Source organism: Cibotium barometz, chromosome 53 (genome assembly GCF_041138505.1).
Source record: "Cibotium barometz isolate CiBa-2024 chromosome 53, ASM4113850v1, whole genome shotgun sequence".
NCBI classification, from domain to species: domain Eukaryota; kingdom Viridiplantae; phylum Streptophyta; class Polypodiopsida; order Cyatheales; family Cibotiaceae; genus Cibotium; species Cibotium barometz.
This window is the reverse complement of record NC_141098.1, coordinates 27,156,642-27,167,207: the sequence shown is the minus strand read 5'-3', so window position 1 is coordinate 27,167,207 and position 10,566 is coordinate 27,156,642. Positions and strand designations below refer to the sequence as shown.

General features: G+C 37.0%; 1 protein-coding gene across 1 annotated transcript; it reads left to right on the top strand.

Moving 5' to 3' along the window:
- Positions 1 to 2,497: 2,497 nt before the first annotated feature.
- On the top strand, positions 2,498 to 4,220 carry LOC147608470 (EPIDERMAL PATTERNING FACTOR-like protein 1). Its single transcript, XM_086789068.1, has 3 exons — positions 2,498 to 3,453; positions 3,599 to 3,642; positions 3,740 to 4,220. Exons 1-3 carry the CDS (start codon positions 3,381 to 3,383, stop codon positions 4,010 to 4,012), a joined length of 390 nt encoding a protein of 129 aa, XP_086645194.1. The 5' UTR covers positions 2,498 to 3,380; the 3' UTR covers positions 4,013 to 4,220.
- Positions 4,221 to 10,566: the final 6,346 nt, after the last annotated feature.

The following is a 10,566-nucleotide window of genomic DNA, read 5'->3' as shown; positions in this document are numbered from 1 at the left end:
CTTGACCTTCAAGAGGAAAAGTTGAAGTTGCTAATTTCATAGAAAAGTGGACACTCACTTATTCCAAGTATGTTCATGAGAAAACAAGAAAACAAAGTACAGTTTCTTGTTTTCACATGTAAACTTTTTCCCAATTTCCAAAGAAAGGACAAAATTTAAGAAATTATAATGATACTCTAGGCTTAAGCTTCAAAAGATAAAATTAAAGTAGTTAATTTCATACAAAAGTGGGCACTAGCTCACTTGAGAGAGGCCTAATAATAAGCTGATGCGCCTAGGTAGCGGACTTAGTAGAAGCAATAGGAGACTAATAGTGCTAGAATTTGAAGGTCACTACCCTTCATCAAAAGGAATTTTGTTCCTTCACAAGAAGGGTAAAGTGAAATTTACCCTTCAAAAGAAAGGCGTGATTTTTAGACAACACTAGGTATGCCTTTCCAACCTTAGTACAAATAAATGCAACAAATCATTGTAATAATTCCTCAAGGTCATACCAAATTTGCATTTTAACTTGCAAACTTTGTTTTCTCAACTTTGAAAAATCTACAAAATTTAAGGTATTTAAGTTAAAATCTAGCTCAAATGCTTGCAAATCTTTTGATGTGTTGAGAAAAATGTTTCGTTGTTTGCTAGGGAAAGATGACATGCACCATTTCTTCCTAGTTCTCAAAAAATTACAAAATTAAAGAAATTTAGTTATCGTGTAGGCTTGAGCTTCAAGAGGAAAATTTGAAGTTGTTCGGGTGGGGACAATAGTCGAGTGGAAAAGGCGGATCTCCTCCGATCGTGGTTATGATTCTGGCTCACCCCTGCACCTTACTCCTCAAAGGCCGTCCCCCTCACTCCACAAAGGAGTGAAAAAGAATGTGAGGCAGTGTGAGAAAAAAAACCATCCTCTAGTGTAATTTTCACACTCAAATTGAGGAAAACCGGTCGTAATTTTGCATATACTTGAATTAAAAGATTTCTTTTTTTTGGGGGGGATGAAATTTTAGTTATAAAAGAGGTTAAGATGTGCCTTTTTACCGCTTGAAGGTCATCCATCTATTTGATTGGTGAGGGGGAAAAGCGAAATAAAAATAAAGGTGGTGTTGATATCATAGAAAAGTGGGAAAAGACAAACTAGCTAAAGATGGGCTAATGTGATGGAAAAGTGGAAACTGAAACACTAGCTAAAAATAAGGGGACATTTACTTTTAGATGTAATTAAATCTTATATATATATATATATATATATATATATATATATTTATATATTTATATATTTATTGGGGTCAATAATAATTATATATATTACCTCAGAAAGTGTCCAAAAACAAAATGAGAACAAACAAGCAACCTATAAACTACTGAACCTATAAATCTTATTAATATAAATACATCTTCTCTAGGGGAAAAAAAAGGCCAGGCTAATTTCATGGAAAAAGTGGAAATTCACACACTTGCTAGTGAGCCTAGGAGGTAGTGGTGGTGGAGGAGTTGTCGGCAGCAGAAGCATACAAACACCATGCTGCCGCCCGACACATAGAATCATTCATTCATCATCATCATCATCTGGGGGGCGGGCGGGGGTTGCCCGGGTTTGCCTTACAGCTGTCTGATGTGGAAGGGGCACCCCATACATCAGAATTTGGTGACAAGGGCCAGATTGGCCAGGTGGAAAACGGCCGCTCCTCCCCGGCCGGACACCTCCCTCATGTGAATCCGCGCCCGCCTTTTCTCCTGCCACCAGGCAAGGAGGCAGACGGCCGGATGCTTGCACGCCCCACGTGGCACTGTAAAACTTTGTACCGTGCCAACTTCAAATCTAAGGTGTTTTCTTTTTCCTCTTCAAAATCTAGCTTAATTATTTTTTGCGCTTTTTTTAAAAGGAAAATTTTAGCTGCACCTCGGCAATTTTGAGAGAATTGGCAATTGTTTTTATATTAACTACATATTTTTTATGGATGACGATGATGATTATTAGTAGTCATTATTATTATTAAAATAAGCCATTTTCTTATTTATGGGTTGAAAATCTCCATCCCGATGTCTTTTTATTCATAAAAGACCATCATTATTAATTATAACTATTGTCATTTTATTTCTATCACCAACATTCAAATTTTCTTACAATATATATATATATATATATAATAAAAACTTGCTGCTTGATCATATTGTCATCATCACAGCTCAGTTCAAACCCTGACAAAAATGGTGACCAAGGCTGGCCCTGCAGGCCCCTTTCTTTGACTAGAAAATTAAAGACCTAAGGAAAATGGGGAAAATATTTAGAATCGGACTAGTTTTGCAAAGTCAAGTCTGATTTATTTAATTATTTATTCTATTTTATGATTTTTTTTTGTCCCGACCAAGGTACTCTTCTTCACACTTTGGTGAGATGATGAGAGGCCCCTGCCTGACTAAAGTCCGACAAACACACCCAAAAAGAAGACCACCCTACGGGTCTCCACTTTCTCATTGGAAAGAAACTACACACACACACACACACACACACACCACGCCCCATTCATTCACTTCCATTCTCTCAAATCTAAACTCTGAGTTTTCTTCACTCCCAAGCTAAGAAACTCTCACAATTATCCACACTCTCTCCTTCTTCTTGTATAGCCCTCATAAATGCAGACTCCTCCTTAATCCCCTTCTCACTAGAACACACACACACACACACACACACACACACACACACACACCCCTCTTCTCCTCCATTAACTACATGATGCTGCCCTCATATTGTGCAGCACTTGAACCCCACTGCCTCCCCCCTTCCCCCCTTGAATTGAGCTCTCCCAACATCACACTTATTGCCCTTTATTGAGCTATCATTTTAACTAAGATATCTATATTGTTCCACCTTGTCCTTCATTCCCAATGCCCCTTGGCCTTAGCACCATTCAATTTTCCCTCAACCTTAGTGCATTCAAGTGGCATTCTAATGAGCTCTCTCATTTATTAACCCCACACTCTTGATGTCTCCAAGCATTGCTCCTAATCCCATTCATACTCCTGTTTTAGCCACTAATAAGGGCTTGAACCTATTGGTTTAAGCCGAAGTACATCATATATTGTGTGCACATTGCAATCACTATTATAATTAGTACTCTAGAGTTTAATCTAAGATATATCGTGCATTTGAGTGCACAATGCAATCATCTCCCATTCAGCATTATAATTAGTACTCTGGTTTTGGCACTAATAAGGGTTTCAAGGTGTTGGTTTAAGAGGATGGTTTAATCTAGCATGTATAATTGAAACCCATGAAATGATGATAGCACCTTCTATTAGAATGCCCAGTTCATCTTGCTCACAGCAATTTTACTCAAATTTCTTCTCTGTGCAACCACATCCTTAGTAGCATTATACCGTGGGCTAGGACAATGCGAGGCCCTTTCTTCATCTTTCTCCTATGGGTTATGATGGTGGGCACTGTTAATGGGATCTCCCAATCAGGTACAGGCTGATAACTCATAGAGTTTAGCGTAATTGTCATGTTAATACAAGATTAATTGCTATAGCAGCTTAATCATCGTCGTGTTAATACAAGCTCAATTGTTATGGTAATCCATGTGTGAATTCGGCCTTGTTGCATAACCAGGTGAGCATGCTACTAGAGAACAGACGTCAGAGGACAGCATGGATGTAAGTACAAGTGATAGTTAAATATAACAGTGGCGATAATCAGGATTAATTAGCCGGAAGATTATCTGTAATGGGTATGGGATTGGTTTAATTGCAGGTTAAGCAGGTGAGAGCGCCTGCGAGAGGCAACGATTATGAGAGGGGGTTGAAGGTGGCGACAAAGATAGGGTCAAGGCCACCTTCATGCAGAGGCAAGTGCAAGGGGTGCGTGCCTTGCAGCCCCGTGGAGGTCACCGTCCCACCAGCCCAGCACGGGAGTCCTTTCACACGGGGCCATTTCACACTGCCCTCAAACTACCACCTCGACGAGTCCCCTTACTATAGCGTTGCCTGGAGATGCCGTTGCAAGGGGAAAGACTATAACCCTTAGCTTTTAACCCCCTCCCCACCTCCATTTGCTCTCATCCTTGTGATTTTAGCCCATGATCAGCTGTACATGGTTTTGCCTTAGCCCATAGTTGCCCTTTCAATTCACTCAAGGTGGTAGCATCTTGTAAACAGACTCTATTTTTTTTTAATTGTTGTCCTTGCAATAAATGAATTTCTTACAGGGTGAAAAATTCACAATATGAGGTTTACCTATCCTTATCTAGTTTAAAAAAGCTCATCTAATCTATACGTTAGGTACTCTTTTCCTTTTGAAGTGTGCAACCAGGACACAACCACCATGAAATGATGAAGCTTATAAGTTTGGAAAACAGATACATTGTGATCTCGTTCATATTTTTGCTCGAGGCACAGGTAATTATACTACACCCGCTTATATAAATAGGCATGTTACTTTCGAATGTCATTTATACCACATGCATCTCTTTACTTTTTGAAAGTTTTCTATGCATGATTAGTAGGCATCAATCATCTAAACGCAAACTTGTCCATGATAAACATCAAGTTTTGTTGCGTCTCATGCACTAGCACATCTTTTTCTACTATCACTCGTGGGAACTCTTTGGTAATTTCAACTCCAAACGCACTAGATTTTATTTCATGTTATTAAAACGATATCAAACTCAAAATTTCCAAGATTACGTATATAAAGGCCTAAATTTGCATGGATAAGTTACAAATCAGTTGCGGTGGGCGGTAACTTCAAGGTGAATGCAGACATGTTGAGCTAACGCCATTGCTATCAAACAAATTATATAACCAATCTTCACACATCTTTATGGGTTCTAATAGCTAGAATGTAATAATGTATAACTTTAAGTTACAATCAAATTATGTTACCAGTCTTCCCACGTCTTTCGAGGTTCTAATAGCTAGAGATGTAGTAATGTACAACTTAAGTTAGTGTCATTGATATATTAAACAAATTATGTAACCAGTCTTTTGGGTTTCCAATAGCTAGAAATGTAGTAATGTACAACTTTAAGTTACAATCATTTCTATTATAGCTCTTTATTTACTCTTTTATTTGGATAGCAACGTGAATGTCTCCTCACATTTCTTAATAGATCAATGAAAAAGTATAACTTTTTCATCGAATAGCATAGCGTTCAAGGAATAAAAGAGCGCATTTGGTGCATGTGAAGGTAGTAAGGATTCAAACCTTCAATCATGAAATGAAAAAATTGTCATTGTACTAGAGATAGAAGCACGACTTGAAAGGTAACTCTAGACTTTCTTTGTAGTTAATCTTCAATGAACAACTTGTCATATGTACTACAAATAGGAGAAAAACTTGAAAGGTGAATCTAGACTTATTCATAGTTAATCTTCAATGAACATACAACTCCAATTTTAATTTAACATACAACTTGAAAAGGTGACTCTAGATTTTCTTTGTAGTTAATCTTCAATGAACATACAACTCCAATTTTAATTTTGTTTAAATTTGTTAAATATTAAGCATGTATGTCTTCTAAGGTTTGTTTGATCCTTCTAGCTCATTTAAAGCTTTGTGTGTGTGTGTGTGTGTGCATGTGCGTGTGCGTGTGCGTGTGCGTGTGCGTGTGTGTGTGTGTGTGTACATGCATGCACACACATGTGTGAAATAAAAAGTGATGATAAGTTCAAAGTGGATTTAGTTTGCTGCTGAACTAACTTCAAAGAAAATCTAAAGAATTAAATGCATTGGTTCTAATTTCTACAAAGCAACTGTAAATTCACCATATGCAGTCACATTTCCTAAGGCTTCCTAAGGCTTGATTACAAAAAGACCAAGTGATTTTAGGAGCTTTTATTTGAGAAAAATTGAAAACCAAAGTTGTAAGTAAGATAAAAAATGGGACATATGGTGGCCTTGCCAAGCCAATTGATAATAGAAATAAGCTAGATCTCATTCCCCAAAAACTAACTTATAAATATCTAAAGCATCAATGGCTTAGGTTTTTCTTTTAGTAAAGCAATTATAAAAAAATAGGTTTTTGAGTCATATTTCCTAAGGTTGGTTACAAAAAGACTTAGTGATTTTAAGATCTTTTATTTGAGAAAATTTTATAAACAAAATTGTAAGTAAGATTAAAAATTATAAATACAATCTCACATTTCCTAAAACTTCTCTCACATAATAAAAGTGAGAATGTTGTAAGGTCTTTAGTCTTAGCAAAGCCCTATGACCAAAATTACATGTATGTACAGGAGATATGGTTGTCTTGAACTAGCCAACACAATATGCAATTCAAGATGTTGATTGTTTCATTGGATCATAATCCAAATCTTTCCCCACACTAGCAAGGTGCTAGAGTATCATAGCCAAATACTTATATCTATCTTTAAACACACACACACACCCCTATAAAAACACACATGCCTACGCACACATATACATATTCTCATACATATTCACATACACATACACATACACATACACATACACATAACATACACATACACATACACATACACATTTATACAAATACACATACACATACACTTACATATATACATACACATACACATACACATACACACATGCACATACACTTACACATATACATACATATACATACACATACACATACACATACACATACACATATGCACACTACTATAAAAGGTTCATGAATTTCCAACGGTTTATACTGACATTTTTTAAAAGATAGTTTATTGAGCCTATAGCAAAGAATCCACTTTTATCTCTTCTAATTGTTGTGTTTGGATCATTGTATCGCTTTGAACCATTGTACATCAAGAATCATTAGGAAAACATTAGACTCAAAAAGGGCAAGCCACGTCATTACTTTTCTAGAAAAGGGGACCATGGTGAACCTTATAGCTTATGTCAAAACCCCAACATGTGACATAATGTTGGAAAGTCCTTGAAAAGTAGATTCTAAATCTACCACCTCTGATAAATTTGGAGTTGATATGCTCAAGTTATGCCTTTGCTAAAAGGTAGATTACCACGATTATGACATCCATAGATTTCAATGACTGACATCTATAGATTCTAATGATTATGCTCCATAGATTCCAACGATTGCGACATGATGTTCATAATCATTAAAATCTACCTTTTAGTAGGGAAGGCATAACTTGAGCATATCAACTCCAAATTCATCAAAGGCGATAGATACTTTTGAAGGGCCTTCCAATGGTGTATCACATGGGGGGGTTTTGACGTAAGATACATAAGGTTCACTACGGCTGACATGGCTCTTCTTAGAGGGCCCTTTTTTAGTCCAAATTCTTCCTAATGAAACATGTGAAATTTCCTAAATATTAGTTTTATGATATCTTGTATGCGTTCACAATAATCAAGATTCACCATAAGAACATTCGTATTACTAGCACTTGCATGGCTTTCTTGCAAAAAGTTATTCATCACTTCCCAAAATCAAAAAGTTGTTCTTCTCTTCTCTATACGCTCCATGCAAAAGTGATGAAAGTGGCAACCATGTGACCACATAATGCTCCAAATTTAAGATATGCCAATTTATATATATGTAAAAATGATATAAATATTAGATAGAATGTTAAGAGAGTGTCAATTTTAGTGTCATTAATAGGAACGAAGAACTATTGTAAATATGAGAATCAATACTAAGAGAACTTTAATGGGTCATGTACATAGTTTTTTCATCTATCTCGCATCCTCGTTCAAATTACATATCTGACTCACTGATCCTTTCACCATTATCCCTTGGTTAACCTAAGAGTTTCTTCTAACCATCAGTAATTGGGGAGAAGTGCACATTCAGCTATATATGGAAGATTCCTGTGTCTCCTTTCTAAAAAGTCTTCTAGAATTTGATCTTTCCACTTGTGCCTCTTTATATCTATTAATCTATTTTTCCATTTTGAAAAATTTTAAGATACACAACGTGTTAATCTTTCCTCAAAGATCTTATGAGTGATTGATTCCATTTCCTTGTGGCACCTCCTGATTGATTCCATTTCCTTTTGGCACTTCCTAATTGCTTCTTCATCATCTTTATTATGCTAAAGGTGAGGCATATGAGGATTTATTTGACTAAGGAACTTTGAGATATACATGAGTGATTCTCGCACTAACCAATCTTCACCCATGCTCTCTTCAGACCTTGCTCTTTGACCCACAAATCCCTTTAACATCTTAACAAATCTCTTTAGAAAAAATATGCAATGATTATGCATTGTACCTACTATTATAACCTCATCTACTATGTATACTAGAAGGTACATTTGGATAGTGGGAATACTTGCTGGAAAGTGCCTCTCAATTAAGCACCCAAATTCTAATGAGTTGATTCTTGCCTATTTACTGGATTCCAAGTTGATCCCTTTCGAAGAAATCCATTAAACTAATCCACTAATTACAAAAATGGCACTCTAAATGTCTTCTGTTAACACAATCTTTGATTGTAATACGAAGCACAAACTGCATAGTAATACCATCCACCACCAATCGTCATTAACAACGTCAACTCAATTATCTTATTGTTTGAAACTTTCCATACACACTTGTAAGAATATCTTCTAGTTCTTTAAGCCACTTAGCTTATTACTTCTTGTGAACGCACCTTTAAGACACTGCATGTGATGTGTTGGCGTATGAGAAGATGTAATTCTTGTGAACGCACCTTTAAGACACTGCATGTGATGTGTTGGCGTATGAGAAGATGTAATTCTTCTTTACTCTTGTAAAACCTAAACCCTAAACTTGAAACCCAAAATCCAAAACCCTAAACCCAATACGCTCAACCCTAAACTCTAAAACCAAAATCCAAAACACTAAACGTAATATCCTTAACCCTAACCTCAAACCCTAAAACCCTAAATCTTAAATCCTAAACCTAATGCCCTAAACCCTAAATACAACATTAATTCAGGTTGCAGTTGCATGTACTCATTAGCATCCTCTATGCAAGAGCAGATTAGAGTATGAATCCCTAGAGAGAGAGAGAGAGAGAGAGAGAGAGAGAGAGAGAGAGAGAGAGAGAGAGAGAGAGAGAGAGAGAGAGAGAGTGACTGCATCAAAAATATGTATATGAGTTCCAATAAGGACTTGTCAAACTTGGCATAATGTGTAATATATTGTATAGGGTGATAGCATAATCAGCTGGTTATTTCAAGGCAGTTAGGACAAAAGTGGGACATTTTCAAGCTTACAGAACCCATGTACAGTGTATCTCAGGCGAGTTACACACAACCAATTCCACATTGCCATGCCTACATATCTTGCTTGAGATATATAGTAGCCATGTACCATCAGGCCATGACATATCTCGAGTGAGATACTTGGCACCATGACCAAGCCATCTAATTAGCATCTCCATGTTATCTAGGGTGAGATATGTGGAGATGCTAACTAGATTTCCTGGTCATGTCATCTATCCAATGCAATAGGAATAATTATATCTCGACCGAGATAAATAAATGAAAAGAAGTTATCTTAGGCAAGATACGAAAAATGATTATGATTTATCTCGAGCAAGATACAAAATTTTATAAAAAAAAGTCTAGATCAAGAAATGAAAAATGAAACCAAAACTTGTCCAAGAGTAGAAAAATAATTAAATAGAAATATAACTCGGGAGAGATATATATTCTACATATATCTTATGCAATATACCAAATGTTTTTATATATTCTACATATAAAAAAATGGTTTCAATGGTTGCCATGTTTCTCACCCGAGATAATTGGGCCCGAAAAACCCCAATTGTTTTCTTCTTCCTCATGAAAAGAGACTGGAAATAAGAGAGAGATTGAGAGAGAAAGAGAGTGGGAATGAGAGGGAGATTGAGAGACAAAGAGAGTGGGAATGAGAGGGAGATTGAGAGAGAGAGAGAGAGAGAGAGAGAGAGAAATGAAATGATATATTAACGTCTTCAGAAGGCCAAAATGACCTATGAGACCAAAAAGGTTACAACAATTGGTGGATCTGATACAATGTCTGTGTAAGAAAAGCTAAAAACAACTAAACAACTAACTGAAACTGAAACAACTATGAGGAAAAGTACAGTACTAGGAGCTCCTAATGGATAACATCTGGGAGGAAAACTCCAGCAACAAAGGTAAGCATCATACACATCACTATCCAAAGATGTCTCTCATCGGTCGATGGCGGATATCCTCAATGTCCTCCATGGTGAGTACTCTGACTGGACGTCTCCCATGCCGTGCTAGTATGGTCCTGATCCTCTGTTGTAGTCTCCGCCGATGTCGAGATGGGCCTCTCATCTTGGGGCGCCTGGACCGCCCCAGCTCTATAGCCCGATCAATTAGTATACCTATGGTGCGACTATACTCTGGGGCTATCTGCAATGCCTGCTGGCCTGACTGCTCAATCTCTGGTTGAAAGAAGTCTGTAATCTGCCTCTGTAGGTGTCTCTCCCTCTCTGATCCCCTCCCTCTCAAGAGACCCTCTCTATGTCTACTACGAAGCTCCAGCAAGTATAATCCGAGGCATCTCTGATCCTGGTATCTCATGACTCTAGAGAGAGAGAGAGAATGATGGGAGAGGAGAGAGAATAAGAGAGAGATTGAGATAGAGAGAGA

Coding starts and splice junctions, on each gene's coding strand:
- LOC147608470 (XM_086789068.1), top strand. CDS start 3,381: ATGCGAGGCCCTTTCTTCATCTTTCTCCTATGGGTTATGATGGTGGGC. Junction 3,454..3,598: donor TAATGGGATCTCCCAATCAG/GTACAGGCTGAT, acceptor TTGCATAACCAG/GTGAGCATGCTACTAGAGAA. Junction 3,643..3,739: donor CGTCAGAGGACAGCATGGAT/GTAAGTACAAGT, acceptor GTTTAATTGCAG/GTTAAGCAGGTGAGAGCGCC.